General features: G+C 40.8%; 1 protein-coding gene across 3 annotated transcripts; it reads left to right on the forward strand.

Moving 5' to 3' along the window:
* Window positions 1-10,939: 10,939 nt before the first annotated feature.
* On the forward strand, window positions 10,940-14,539 carry spi1a (Spi-1 proto-oncogene a). 3 transcript variants are annotated; one of them, XM_048258013.1, is made up of 5 exons: window positions 10,940-11,346; window positions 12,231-12,324; window positions 12,524-12,696; window positions 13,693-13,846; window positions 13,946-14,539. In XM_048258013.1, exons 1-5 carry the CDS (start codon window positions 11,323-11,325, stop codon window positions 14,260-14,262), a joined length of 762 nt encoding a protein of 253 aa, XP_048113970.1. In that variant the 5' UTR covers window positions 10,940-11,322; the 3' UTR covers window positions 14,263-14,539. The 3 variants fall into 3 exon arrangements, with proteins under 3 accessions (XP_048113970.1, XP_048113969.1, XP_048113971.1); XM_048258012.1 differs by lacking the exon at window positions 10,940-11,346 and having other exon boundaries at window positions 11,373-12,324; XM_048258014.1 differs by lacking the exon at window positions 10,940-11,346 and having other exon boundaries at window positions 11,373-12,324; window positions 12,529-12,696.
* Window positions 14,540-15,825: the final 1,286 nt, after the last annotated feature.

Below are 15,825 nucleotides of genomic sequence, written 5' to 3' on the forward strand. Positions count from 1 at the left end.
ACATCTAGTTTCTATAGTTTTAACTAATCGCAGCCAGCCTTTTGGTTGGGCTATTAGTAGGGGGGGCCTATGTGTCTAATTTGGGGGCTTGTGGGATTCGCATGTTCATTTTTGGAGAGTATTATATCTTTGTTCTAGGGGTTCTTAAGAGTAAAAAAAAAATGTCTCCATTTTTTTTTTAAGGTTTTGAAGGACCCAAATCAAAGGTCAAATTCAGAAAAGGTCAAATTTGGTGTTTTGTCCATAAACCTCACATGTTGGTATTATAGCATAGGCTAGGGTTTGGTGCCAAAAAGCAAAGATATTCTACAAGGCAGTGTGCAAAAGTGGACCACATAAACAATACAACATTATAAAACATTTTTAGGCTGATGATTGATCTCTTTTTAGAAATTGTGCCTAAAATTCTTGAAATTGTCCGCTTAAAAAAATAATACTTCAATATCAATACTATCAATTCATGCCTTATTAGTGTGCTTGAGTGTAGGCCTAGCCTGCTCTGCCAGTTCTTGTCTACACCCCTTCAGAGCACAAAATGCAGAGATCTCTGTTAAATCATGTTTAATAGACTTTCACATAGCTAGTAGGCTACCAGCTGAAGTCTGTAAGGCCTTCCGTAGCCTATGTAAGTGTGAAGAAAAGAAAGGGTAAAAGGATCAGATAGACAAACAGACAGGTGAGTTTATGTGTGTGTGTGTGTGTGTGTGTGTGTAAGAGAGAGAAAGAGAGACACTAGCAGTGACAGTTGGCTGTTGATAGCTGGCAGTTATAGAATTTAGAATATTGAATAACCTGAAGCACATAGTGCTCTGTTCTTCATGGTTGGTGATATTAGTGACCTTTTAGCCTTCTACATTTGAGCAAGCACATTTAAGTATAAGTATATACAGTGTTGGGAAGTAACTGAATACATGTATTCAGGATTACGTATTCAGAATACAAAATATGAGTAACTGTATTTAGTTACAGTTACATTTTCAATGAGTGGTATTCAGAATACAGTTACTTTGGCAATTTTAAGGGGTTACTTTTAGAATCCTTTTCATTTGAATTTCTGGGCTTTTTGAACTGAAATTCTAATATTTCTGTGAGATGATCTTGTGCATTAACAAAATGTAGAATGTTTCAGTTTATCCTATAAAGTTAAGTTGTGGGTTTTTTGCTGACATCGCCTGTGGGTCTTACAAACTGAAATAGCAGCTTGATTCACACTTGATACAATGTAATACAGCGCTTATGTAATCCAAGTATTTAGAATACAGTACATAGATAGAGTAATGTAACGAAATACGTTACAAATTACATTTTAGGGCATGTATTCTGTATTCTGTAACTGATTACATTTAAAAGTATTCTTCCCAACACTGAGTATATATACTCTTTTGATCCCGTGAGGGAAATTTGGCATTTATCCCAATCTGTGAATTAGTGAAACACACACAGCACACAGTGTACACACAGTGAGGTGAAGCACACACTAATCCCGGCGCAGTGAGCTGGCTGCATCAACACCTACTGGTCGGGGTTCGAACTGGCAACCCTCCGGTTACAGGTCCGAAGTGCTAACCAGTGGGCCACGGCTGCCCCAATAAAAAAAAAAATCATAGTTCATGGTGGCACAGTCTAGTTAGGTTATATTCCGAGATGTGTCTTTCTGTTAGTCAGGTGATGGCACACATATTTTAAAAGAAACAGATTTTGGGCTATGTATCCAGTGGCAGATATGTGTGGACTTGTGAATGACCCATCACTAGAGACTCTCTCATGGACAAAAACAAGAAATTTGGCATATTATGATCACAGATCAGCCAACGATTACAACGTTACAGTGCAGTTATTTTACAACAGAACAAAGCAGTTTGGCACAGGAACTGCTACAAATCCACCTGTAACAGTGAGCATCTGCAGCATGCTAAGATTCACTACTAGAAATCATGTGAAGCAGGCAGGAATCAGTGTCTTCAGAAAAGACGTGGTAGACCATCTTCTGAACCTGCAGCAACACCTGCAACTGCATCAAGTCCATCTAGAGGGACTTTGTAAACTTGTTCAGCAGCAGCTGCTGCCAGCATAGATAAGTGCTTCTTCTGTCAGAAGCAGACAAAAGAGCGTCTTCATGAAGTGTCCTCTTTCAATGCAGGCAACCAACCAAGAGATATAAGTAATATTTTGAAGTCAATGACTTATAACAGGTAGCCAGTGTAAATATGCTAGGATGGGGGAAATTTTGTGTGTGTGAGCAGCTGTATTTTGTATAAGCTTTTTAGACAGGTATTATTACAGCCAGCATAATAGCATTGCAATAGCATTGCAATAGTCTATCCTTGAGGTGACAAAAGCATGGATTAATTTCTCGGCATCTGGTAAGGATAAGGACTTCCTTATCTTTGAAATGTTCCTTAAATGGTAAAATGAAGTTTTGGTGATCTGTTTTATGTGATTATTTAGTGCTAGGTCCTGGTCAATTATAACTCCTAGGTTTTTAACACTTGTGGATGAGGTCAGTGGAAGATCACTATACAGTATGTAGCCTGTGATGTGGATAGGATATCCCTCATCTTTTTAGAACCTAAAACCATGACTTCTGTTTTATCTGAGTTCAAAAGCAGGAAATTATTCGTCATCCATGTCTTTATATCTCTTATACATGTGTCAAGTTTGGCTAATGGGGTTAATTCATCAGGCTTTATGGAGAGGTATAGTTGTGTATTCTGCTAAACAACAGGGGCCCCAGTACTGAGCCTTGAGGCACTCCATATTTTACCATAATCTGGGTAGATGATTTACTATGGACCTGTACAAATTGTTGACGGTTAGGAAGGGATGATCTAAACCAAGCCAGTGCTGAGTCTTTGATGCCTATCAAATTTTAAAGCCTAAGTAGTATGTCATGGTCTATGGTGTCAAAGGCAGCGCTGAGGTCCAGGAGGACCAGTATTGATACAAGGCTAGGTTTTTTGAGGGAGGGCTTATAGGGACACCAGGCAAACCTGATGCTTTTTCTCTACGAAACTCCCCTTCGCTCGGTCTGAAGCTCTTTTCCTTTTTTCTTTCGCTTCCGTCAAGGGTTTTCGCTGCTTCTTTGCCGGCTCTGCCATTACATGTTTGCAACAATCTCTAGCGTTTCGGTAGCCTGCCTCTGTGCTGTAAACTGATCCTGCTTCGGTCGGCGGGTGATACACCGAACTTGCAAGTGGGATATTCTTCCTACAGGCAGTAGGGGCGGGCGAGAGAGCCTTCATTCGCCCCATAATGAGTCATTTAACCATACACCGACTTACGAAGATGATTAATTAACACGAAAACGTTGCCTGGTGTCCCTTTAATAACAGATGTCCTTAAATGACTGCGGTACATGCCCTGATAGCATTGAATTATTTATAATCTAGAGCAAAACATTATCCAGGAAGGGGAGAGCAGTCTTTAGAAGGTGAGTAGGAATAGGGTCTAGTAGACTAGTTGTAGATTTTGATGAGAAAATTGTGGAGGTGAGATCTAATATGTTGTGTATATGTTAATTAATTAAATGTTGTTTCGAGGTCTCATCTGTGATTCTGTTATGTTTTTGCTATCTTTCAGCAATGGAGTATGTGTATTTGGTGAAACTGATTGGTTATTGTTCTGCCCAAATAAGTTGTGTGTGCTAAAAAGACTTTAAAAAATTACTAAGTTGTATTTTTCTATGTTAAGGTAATTTATGTAGTTGTATTGTTGCTATTGTGGGGCTTTTGTTCTGACACTGATTGCTATTGGGTAGATCGGAACGTTAGAAGCAAAGATTATACAACAATTGGGTTCTATGGAACTATTTATTTGTTTCTGATTGGCCAAGAGACGTTCCATGAGTTGGAATATCCCTGGACATTTCAACTCCAGCTAATAATAAATCACTCCGCGATACAATGCGAAGATTTGACACCCAGCTCTCCACTATTTCAAGCAATGGGTTACTCCTTAGCAAACCATAACGAAACAGTGCTTCACCACATCTGTGGATTAAGCCACACAGTCAACTCAATGTAAGTAAGATAAACGAGGATGCTAATTGTTCTCAGAATTGCCAGCATTGTGTATAATATGATTGTCACTTGGAGGAGACTTGTAAATAACTAACGTTAGCATAATTAGCTAACGTTAGTTATTTACAAGTCGTTAGTTATTTACAATTGTTGCCTGCGCCACTCGGCCTTCGGCCTCGTGGCTACAGCCGAACAACACCCGTGGGAATATCCATGACCAACCCCACTCTCACTCGTGCTATATTGCTTAATTCTAGAACAGAGCTCTATTCTTTGGTTAGAAGGAAGTGGTAAGAAAGCAGGAAGAATAAGAACGTAAACAAATGCATGGTTGCTACTGTTTTACCTTGTGTGTAAAATCCCTTTTAATCCGTTGGATTGAGCCTTCAGAAAGCAATGACTAAGTCCTATGAGTTTTGTACATGTTTAGAGTTTCTGTATGAATGCTTTCGATGAATGCTTTTTTAGTACGTCATACTATGCTACTGTTGCTATATATAGCATACTAAGTGTATTTTCCGTTTTTCTCTTCTTTTTTGTAGTTTCACTCCAATTCAATGTTGTCAAATTGACTTTATGCTGCAAACTTAATAAAAAGGAGCAAGCACGCTCAGTTTCCTGGCTCTTGAAAAGGAGTTTGGCTGCCTGTTTAATCTATGTTAACACTGAGGAAGTACAACACATAGTGAGAGCAGAACAGTGAAAAGTCATACTGTCAGAAGGACTTGACAGCTACAGATATGGAGACCCACACAGCAGATAAAGATGAAAAAGCACCATCAGTGGCTGGCTCTAAGCATTCATCCTCCTCCAAGTGTTCAGTGGCTAGCATTTAATCCAAAGTCATGTCTAGTGAGACAGCCGCCAGAGCCAGGGCTACAGCTGAAGTGGCGCACCAGGGCTACATTTGTACGAAAGGAACTAGAAATGAAAAAGCAGAGAGCCAGATTAGATCTGGAAAAGGCTACACTAGAAGCGAACCTAGAAGCCCTAGAAATAGAGAAGACAGCGGCTGCCGCCAATGCAGAGGCTGAAGTCTTAGAGGCTGCAGCAGGAATGGAATGTGAGGACATATGCAACAGGAGTGGCGTCGAACCACAGGAGACTATGAGGCGGACAGTGGCATATGTGGAACAACAGGCTCAGGTCAGCTTTAACCCCCACGCACCCCCTCCAGATACATCACCTCCTCTCCGTATTAAAGTGTCACCACCAACAAGACAGGTAGCCCCCGTGTGAAGCTCTGCATATCCCCACGACACACCATCTGCATATTCATCCACACCAGAGTGAGTATTTACCTGCATCAGAGCACCAGCCACACCTGCCTCACCACCGCAGCTCATACCCTCGCTCTGCATATAAAGCCCGTCAGCAGCAAGGCTATTCTTCATTCAAGCAGGCCAGTTATCCCTACCATTCACCTAGGAACGACATACAGGACCCTCCTGTCACTCCAGCTGCTGACATGATAGACTTTGCTAAGTATCTGGCCCGCAGGGAGTTAGTAACTACAGGGCTCACTAAATTTGATGATCGGCCTGAGAGCTTCAGAGCGTGGCAGTCCTCTTTCCTTAACGCCACTCAGGGTCTAGAGTTAACTGCCAGCGAGGACCTAGATTTGCTGGTAAAATGGCTCGGAAAGGAGTCCTCTGAACATGTTAAGAGAATTTGAGCAGTCCACGTCACAAACCCTCAAGCTGCTCTACATTTGTCTTGGTCAAGACTCCAAGAGTGCTATGCCACCCCCGAAGTGACCCCCGCGCTATTCAAGCGGCTGGACAGTTTTCCTCGTCTCACTTCAAAAGATAGCACGGAGCTAAGAGAACTTAGTGACCTGCTCATGGAGCTACTCTCAGCTAAAGCGGATGGCTACTTACCTGGCCTTAGTTACCTCCACACGCCACGGGGCATTAATCCCATCATTGAAAAGTTGCCACAAAACCTACAAGAGAAATGGCTTTCTACCGGTTCAAGATATAAAGAACAACAAAGAGTTTTCTATCCCCCATTTGCTTTCTTTGTTGACTTTGTTCGCAGTCAGGCAAAGGCCAGAAACGACCCCAGCTTTATCTTGACCAGCAACAGCCATAACCATAACCGCAGTGAAAGGCCCATAGCGAAGCATGATGGCATTAGGACTGCTATATCTGTCCACAAAACAGATGTGTTCACAACAGTGGATTCAAACTCAACCCATAAAGCAGAGACAGATAGTAATAGTGATCCAGCTAAGCACTGTCCACTCCATAATAAGCCACATCCTCTGCAGAAATGTAGAGCCTTTAAAATGAAGCCGTTGACAGAACGCAAAAAGCTCCTAAAAGAACACAGATGATGTTTCTGGTGCTGCTCTGCTGTCCACATGGCAAAGGAGTGTCCAGTGGAGCTGAAATGCAACGAGTGTGAAAGTGACAAGCACTGTACAGTTATGCATCCAGACACTGACCTCTCATGAACGACATCTCCTGTGGTGGAGCCAGACAGAGAATAGTGAAACAACTCTTCTCCAGAGGTAACTTCAAGGTGCACTGAAGTCTGCGGAGATGGTCTCCCGGCTCGGTCATGCGCAAAAATATGCTTGGTGCAGGTCTTCCCACGAGGCAAAAGGGAACGTTCAGTCAAGATGTACGCCATCCTTGATGACCAGAGCAACCGCTCGCTGGCCAGGAATGAGTTTTTCCAGCTCTTCGGCATCCAAGGTAGCCTTTCACCTTATCTTATGAAGACCTGTGCAGGCACCACTGAAATGATCGGAAGGAAGGCAGTCGGTTTCCAGATAGAAGCAATGAACGGTGAAGTGTGTTTGGATTTGCCTCCACTCATCGAATGTAATGAGATCATGAGCAACAGATCAGAAATCCCTTCACCAGAGGTCACTCTTTCCCATGCTCATTTGAGACCTGTAGCTCCTTACATCCCAGAGCTTGATCCTGAAGCACAGATTTTGATCTTATTGGGTAAAGACATTATTCGTGTGCACAAGGTGAGACAGCAGATTAATGGGCCTAACAATGCACCTTTTGCCCAACGTTTGGATTTGGGGTGGGTCATAGTTGGGGAAGTTTGCATCGACAGCGCCCGTAAGCCCACCGTAGCTGTGTACAAGACTAACGTCCTGCAGAACGGACGTCCATCTTTCTTGACGCCATGTCAAAATCACATCCATGTTAAAAAAAAGGCAAGCTACGGCGGGGAGCACAGGCATGGTCCCTCCACTCATCTCTCCAGCCATTCAGTCAATCAGACAGCCAGTTTGCCTGCTGAAGACAAACTTGGACTTCATGTGTTCATGAGAACAGCTAATGACAACAAACCTGCTTTGTCCTTTGAAGATGAGAGACGCACAAAGAGTTCTGGAGACCATGCACAAAGAGTTCAACAGAGAATCGAACAAAACAAACTGGATCGCCTCCCCTGCCATTCAGGTCACCCAAAGACCACAGCTTCCAAATAACCGTGCTTTGTGCTGGGACATCTGACACTTTTACATTCAGCTTTGTCTTTTTTCAGATGCCTCAAACTGGGCCATAGGAGCAGTGAAGTCCATGACTTACCTGAGGGTCATCACAAAAAGATGGTCAGTGTAGAGTGGGCTTTGTGCTGGGTCTTTTTTCAGATGAAAGCAAAGTTATCTCCCCAGCCAGAGCCAACTATCCCTCAGCCAGAGCCAACTATCCCTTGAACTATGTGGGGCTGTGCTGGCCGTGGAAATGGCTGAACTGATCCTGGAGGAGCTCGACCACAAGCCAGATGCCGTGCAGATGTTTTACTGCGACAGCAAAGTGGTGTTAGGATATATACACAACGAGTCTAAGCGATTCTTTGTATATGTACATAATCATGTTCACCGCATACGACAAACAACCTCTCCTCAGCAGTGGAACTATGTGCCTGCAGACCAAAATCCAGCTGATATGGCAACCAGGTCTGTGCCTGCATCACAGCTCACCAACACCATGTGGTTTACAGGACCAGACTTCCTTTACAAGTCTTTCCAGTTAGTGGATCCTGAATCAGATGTCGATGTGAGGTGTCAGCTGACCACCCTTGCTACTCATATAAGTGAAGGTAAACTCACCTCAGAGCGGTTCCAGCGGTTCTCCACTTGGGAGTCTTTGCTGAGAGCAATTTCTTTCTTGATCCATCAAGCTTCGTCGTTTAGGTCAGGCCTTTCAGATGCATGTAAAGGATGGCACCTGTGCAAAAAGCCCCATACTCCCAAAGAGCTAGCTGCAGCAAAGCAGGTCATACTCAAGTCTGCTTTACAACACATAGTGAGAGCAGAACAGTTATTGATCTTATCTCCAATTGTTTGACATACAATCATAATACAGTTGTATTATACAATCATACTGTTTAAAATAACTGTTTTGTGAACTTTATTCAACATAGCCAGTGATTTAGGTGAAATTTATGGTGTTAATTACAGTGAAATATACAATTTCAAAAAAATAGGGTTGAAACAGGTAAAAAAAATGGAGACATAATTTTTCTCCATGTTCAATGACCTCTAAAGACAATCCAACCACTCTCCAAAAATTAACATTTCAAACCCACAGAAACCACATAGGCCCCCTGACTATATAATAATAAATAATAATAATAATACATTTTATTTGTTACATAGTGCCTTTCAAAGCACCCAAGGTCGCTTTACACACTAGACATTTACGCATAAGACAAAAGATGCGGACGGATGGTATTAAACCAGCGTTCCCGTGACATCAAGACAAACAAACAAATTTACAAAAGATGCCTGATGGAGCGGCGTAATCGCCAGCGTACTCGAGACACCTAACGGTAGACATACAAGACAGACAACAAACAAAGATTAACAAGTAATAAAATAAATAAATAAGAAATTAAAATAAAAAAGTCTGTGTTAACTTAGTCCAACTCAGTCCAATGGCAATGATATGGCGTAGCTACAGCTGTGTCTTCAGACCAACCCGAGGATTTAACGTTAACAGGCCTTCAGTAAGTCACGTTAGTAGGCCCTACTTGTAACAGTTAGACTGCAGTCTAGATCACTGGAAGCATAACGAAAGATCCTTGATGCTCCGCTTTAACCCTCTCTGGCATAACCGTCTGAAGTCGTAGGGCGATCTTGCAGATCAGCAACTCGGTTGTGACCAAAGATATTAGAGCATAGCGCTCAAGGAGGATTGGTTTTGACTAAGCCTAATAAACCAAAATATTTGAGCCAATCCCATTTCTCTTTTTGTGATGTATGAAAGATAGTAATGCATAATTACATGGACTAAAATTGGAGACATTCATATTCTCTCTCAACATGAAAAAATAGTGGCAATGGTAATGCCAAATTGAATTCTCATGCTATTCGACTTAAAAGACACTGTTTAGTTTGTCAAAAGGGACTTGTAACATGTCACAGCACTAAACATTTTGACCTCTCATTTCAACAGGTGCCCAAGTTGCTTAGTCATCAATTTGTTAAATGCTGGAGGCAAGAGGCAGGAAATGTACCTTGACAGATAAAAAGGAAGGACACTATGCAAGCTTGCCTTGCACACAAACAAATGTAGAAATGTGCGCACGTGCAAGCACACACAGAGAAAGAGAGAGAGAGAGAGAGAGTAACCTGGTCACCTGGTATCATTCTACACATACCACACAAAAATGGGAGACAACTGCACATGTTCTAAATGGCTGCAGCATTTACAAAGGCCTGCATGATTGGTTTGTGGAAGTAAAAATAAGGCTACCGTATGTAATAGCAAAAATGTACAAACATTGTGCTGTACAACAGGACTGTCTCTGATGAAATGATTCACTCTCAGTTGTAATTCTAAGAGGAGAAAATACCATGGCATGTGTAAAACCTGGCACAAACTGGGTTAAGATACAGGCTGACCAAAGAAAAAAGCCAGACAGTTGTTTGGGACAACAGAGGCATTTTCTATCAAACTATGCATACCTCCTGTAACATTGTGTCTCACAGTAGTCTGTGACTACTTCTCCAGGCCCAGCATAGTAGGCTGCAAAAGCCTTGATCCCACAACAGGGTCTTCAACTTCAGCTGGACATCACAGGAGTCTGCAGGCAGAAGGCCATTAAGCAGGTAACAGCCATGCCAACTGTTTTGATTTGTCTCCTGTGTCCACACGCTTCCATGTGATAATGTTACAGTCTCAGATAGATTCCCAGATCAACATGGAGCTGTGAGAGTTATTGTGAAATGCAACAGACTTCCTGCTTTAGAAAACACCATAACAAAAAGGGCTGCTGGGAAAACACCAACATGCAGTTATGCTGACGGGGACCGTTGACAGGCTGCTCTAACATATTTGATTACAAAGTATTTGATAACACAGCTCTTCATTATTTATCACATAATAGTACAAAACATTTTGTAAATTATTAGACCTAGAGACACTGAAATGCATCAGTATAATGTTTTTCATGTAACCTTCATTCTATAAAGTCGAGTCTTGCGCTTGACATAAACCTGCATTCTGAAGAAAACCTGCTCAGGGCACAGAAGGCAATGGCTGGCCATTCAGATTAGAAGTGACACTACTTACAATAATGTGAATAAATTAAATAGAAAAAACGATGTACTTTCTGAGACTACCACCATTTTCTGTCCTTGGTGTGACCGTCAGTACTGAAACTGTGGCTACTTCCTCATGGGTGATGTTATAGTGCTTTGTTAAAGTGATCAAAAAACGGAACAAGCCACTCTCCATACTTCACTTTTAGCATCACTGACAGCAATGGTGGATGTCTGAGTTGTTTGCATGATGATTAAATCTCCACAGTGTTGAATAACCTCTGGATTTCTTTGCAAATATAGTTGGAATTTATTACTATTAGACAAAGCATGTTTACATGTCATCATCTGTGATAACTTTCACCTCTGATCACATCTTGGATAGTTGCCTCTAATGTGTACATTCACAGTCTCTTTATATTAGAAAACACTCAAACACATTTACTTATATTCCTATTTGAGTAAGTAAAATTAACTCCCGCAAACCACTTCATCTGACTCAACATTGTTTGACATCACGTGACCTACGCATGCATCAAAATGACAGAAGCAGTACTGCATCACCCTTTAAAAACAGTGTTGAGGAACTTGTGATTAGAACAGAGTACAGTTTTCACTTTCATCATTGTTCTCGTTAAATTCAACAAGGATTACAGCAGGAACCTAAGATACAACAAACTAAGACTAAGACGTTATTTAGTGCTCTGTCTGGAAAAACTAAAGATTAAAAATAAAGAAATTAATCGATTAATACGATTTTGAAGTCTGCTAGTAGTGAAGGACCGAATGGAGAGCTATGTTATCACTTCTGTAAGTTTTTATATTTGTGTATCGTTACAATTTAAAATGTGTATTTTCATTTAATGTTTGTTGTAAATATGAACACATTACGTAGTATTTAATAAATCATTAACTGGATGGTTTTCATCATGAGTTTGATACTGTACAGTATATCATGCTGATAGCCCCTGAACACTGTGAAATAACCAGAGGTGGACGAAGTACACAATTCCTTTACTTAAGTATAGATACACTGTGTGAAATATTATTCCATTACAAATGAAAGTTGCTAAGTCAGATTTTTACTTAAGTTGAAGTACGGAAGTACTTGCTTTAAAAAAACTTAAGTATTCAGAAGTACAAGTATTTTTCCTTTTTAATGTACTGTAATGTAATGTTTATTTGGTCATTAATACGGTATACATCCTTTGGTCAATCATAGGACTTGAACAGACCTTTAGTTCCTTACATCCAACAAAAACATTTGACCTATTTTCATAACTTTGCAATTGTTCATCAAATGGATGCAATAATTAACACCAGGCCACTTCTAAAATCTCAATTGCTAACAGATTCGTCTAGGTTCTCCCAGGTTAAATGGAGGATGTTCTGATGAATAACCTGCTGTCAGCATCATTACCACAGCTAAGTTCAAATTGTGCTTAAAATTAACGAGTACTCCTATTTCAATTGGAGTCAAAAGAACAGTATTGTACTGAAGTAAAAGTAAGAAGTTTCCAAAAATATTAATACTCAAATAAAGTACAGATACTCAAAAATCATACTTAAGTACAGTAATAAAGTAAATGTACTTAGTTACTGTCCACCCCTGGAAATAACACTGTGAAAATGTATGCTTGTTGACTAAATGTATGACTGTTCATATATTATTGCTATTGATGTTCCTATTAAAGCCTTCAGAAGACTTGCTTCACTATGACCGTGATCAGTGTCAGCCAGTGTACGATTTCTATTCCCACATCAGCTCTGAAGTAAATGGCCATGGGGGTAAGTGCACAAGGTTGATGTGAAAGTTACAAATGCTGAGTGATCTCAGTACTGGTTAATAATGTGAGTGTACGCTATTAAGCACAGCAAAGATTGGAACTGGATTGGATTGGAATGTAGGATAATAGGATTACGAATGTCATCACAACATCAAATGTCAGTACACTTTCTAACTTTCTTACTAACTGTCTCTCTCTAGTACAGAATGGGTGGGAATGCCATCCTGTCCATTTGCAGTACATTGACAGTGGATTGCCTCATGGATATTTAACTGAGCTTCACCCTACCCCATATCATTATGGTGATGTGGAATCTCTGCATCACCCCTTAGAAGCAACATTTGCTGGACCTTCCACTGACATTCCTCCACAGGTTAGATCTCATCAACCCCCACAAGACATTCCCCTGTCAGTCTACTTGCGTGGTAATAATGTTAATCTGAAATCTAGAAAGGCCTGTTGATTGGGGCAGAGTTGGAGCTTGTATGTGTACTTATACAGTCTCTGGAGGCTGCGTGTTGCAGAACACAGAATGTTCTAGAATGGCAATACTATGGTATATGAACAAATGTTGGTGCAAGCTTGTTTTCCATACATCTACAGTCAACATAACTGAACCACCTGTAGGACATCAGACAAATAATTTTTTTTTACACATAATGGCTAGTCATTTATGCCTACATCTAAATGCCTACTCCTGAGAGCAGTTCACATTTAAGAAAATAGATTTCTTTTTAACATGGCTATAAGCCTCATGGAGCCTCCATTACGTAGACTTGTGGTATTTATATGCTGTTACTTCCTCTTTCTGTTTTGGATCTGAGTGTTCTCAAGAAAAACATTTAACTAGACTGACATTTGTGAAAATAATTCCCCTTGATTCAATTGCATTGTTGTCCTGAACTGTTTATCAAGGAACTTATGACATTTGTTTCCCTAGTGGTATGTTTTTTAAAATGCTGACTTTTTAAGTTGAAGCATTGAACAGTTAGATGTTAAACAAATAGGACTTATGGAGTTTATATTTTCTAGGTCTATCTCTGCCTGAGTTCAGGAAATGGAAATTGAAATTGAGGAGATGACATCAGATACTATGTGAAGGTTTGGATTATGTTAGGGTATAGTGTAGTGAATAGTGTTTAGTGTGGAATAGACTATTTTCACTGACCTTATACGATCAATACAGTCTTGTTCACAGACAGACATGTGCTTCACAGGCACTAACCTTATACGATCAATACAGTCAGTGCTTCTTGTGAGCGTCTTGTTCACAGACAGACATGTGCTTCACAGGCACTAACCTTATACGATCAATACAGTCAGTGCTTCATGTGAGCGTCTTGGTCACAGACAGAAATGTGCTTCACAGGGCCTGTATTACCAGCAGCAGCAGCAGCACTCCCCTGCTGCCCGGTGCAGCACAGACGAGGAGGACCCAGGAGGCCGGAGCCCCCCATTAGAGGTGTCTGAGGGGGAGGAGGCACACTCAGAGCACCACGCCCACTGCCTGGGCACCGTATCCAGTAAGTACTTTAGAGCTGTAAAATCATGACAAAATCAATAACATACTGATCTAAAGCTGAATATACTTGTGTTTTTTTTATTCACAATCATGTTTTTAGGGAACAACAAGAAACTGCGACTGTACCAATTTTTGCTGGACCTACTGAGGACTGGGGATATGAAGGATAGCATCTGGTGGGTTGACAGAGAAAGGGGGATGTTCCAGTTCTCCTCCAAACACAAGGAAGCTGTAGCCAGCCACTGGGGTACTCAGAAGGGCAACCGGAAAAAGATGACCTACCAAAAAATGGCCAGAGCCCTGAGAAATTATGGAAAAACAGGAGAAATTCAAAAGGTCAAACGAAAATTGACGTATCAATTCAGTGGAGAGGTACTGCAAAGACTACTACCCTCTAATAGAAGGCAGTATAACTAGACTGATGAACACTGGACCACAATCACTGTTATACTATTGATACTGAGGAATTTCTCTGCATCTAATACAACTTAATGGCATGAATTGGCAGAAAAGTCATGTATAATCTTATTGTCATTTCAATATCCTACTCCCACAGTGGTATAAAATAAAACTACAGGTCATGATTACATATATCTTGGGTGGTATACCATCATTCAGATCAGCTTTATAAATTAAATGTTCTTTCACTGGTAAAACTTGTGCCACTGTTCATTAAAAATATGTGAATACTTCATTGACATGTTTCTGAATGCAATTTTGTTATAGACTGTAACATTAAGTCATAAGGCTATTCAAAACATTAATGCAATGCGTTATGAGATACAATTAAGTGACAATGAGGATTGTTGCAATTCAACTAATCCCTAAAGGGCCTTTCACATTGTAGGCGAAAGTGGCAGAGCTGCGCTATGAAATTCATTATTGTCAATGGCTTGCGCGCGCAAGAACTGGCCTACCACTGAGCAAAGCGTAGCCGCTCTTGCACGTGTTGCGGTCAAAGTAGAGTCTTGTTGAACTTTGACCGCGGCCCGCTGTAAATCATAGGTCTTTTGCACTGAGCCCGGCGGCAAGCACAACAAAAATCTTTGGAACATTACCTCAACCAAGAGCAACCTAGCGGTGAGGGCAGTGCATGCCGTGTACAATGTGAAGCCCCCTTAACTCAATCAAAACATTATGGAGCAGAATTCCCCTGGTATTACTGGTATCTATATCTATATATAGAAAACACTGCTTAGGGGAACATATCAGCTTGTGGCTTTTCCACATTTCAGGGGAAAGAATGTAAACATTTCAGTCAGTTTCTTCACACAGTTAAATTTAATGTGGCATCACATTTCATTTAGCTGTGCTGTGATTTCTGTTGTCTATTGTGCAAACTGGTGAGGCTTATGAACTTTTCTTGGGGCCAATAGGCTAGTCCTTGAACAACACTAAAAAATAATTATTGAAATTGAAACTGCCATTGGAAACATGCAGTTAGGCCTACTCTATGATTGGTATTATTTGGCATACTGTATCTACAGTTGTTCACAAGCAATTGTAACAATACTGAAACTGATATTGTGAAATATTTCAAGAAGGACTTAAATACTGAAATTCTCAAACAATATACTGTATAACCATGCTGCAATCTTACATTAAATATCAATATTTCCATTCTGGCCATTGATGCGTACATGGAATGAAGCCAGAATCTGACAGAAAATGTGTTGCAGCTTAATTTGGCTATGGGCCTAAATTAGGGCTATTCGCTGAATAGCCTATGATTTATGTATTTTTCTCTAATAAATAGACATAGCCTACATATTTAAGTCTGAAGGTGAATTCACATTACACGTGGCATGCGCTTCGCTCGCCGCTAGGTTGCTCTTGGTTGAAGTATTGTCCCAAAGATTTTTGTTGTGCTTGCCTCCGGGCTGAGCGCAAAATAGCCTACCTATGATTTACAGCGATGCCACAGGCCAGTTCTTGCGCACCCAAGCCATTGAAAGTAATGGATTTCATAGCGCAGCGGCA

Source organism: Alosa alosa, chromosome 11 (assembly GCF_017589495.1).
Source record: "Alosa alosa isolate M-15738 ecotype Scorff River chromosome 11, AALO_Geno_1.1, whole genome shotgun sequence".
NCBI lineage: Eukaryota > Metazoa > Chordata > Actinopteri > Clupeiformes > Clupeidae > Alosa > Alosa alosa.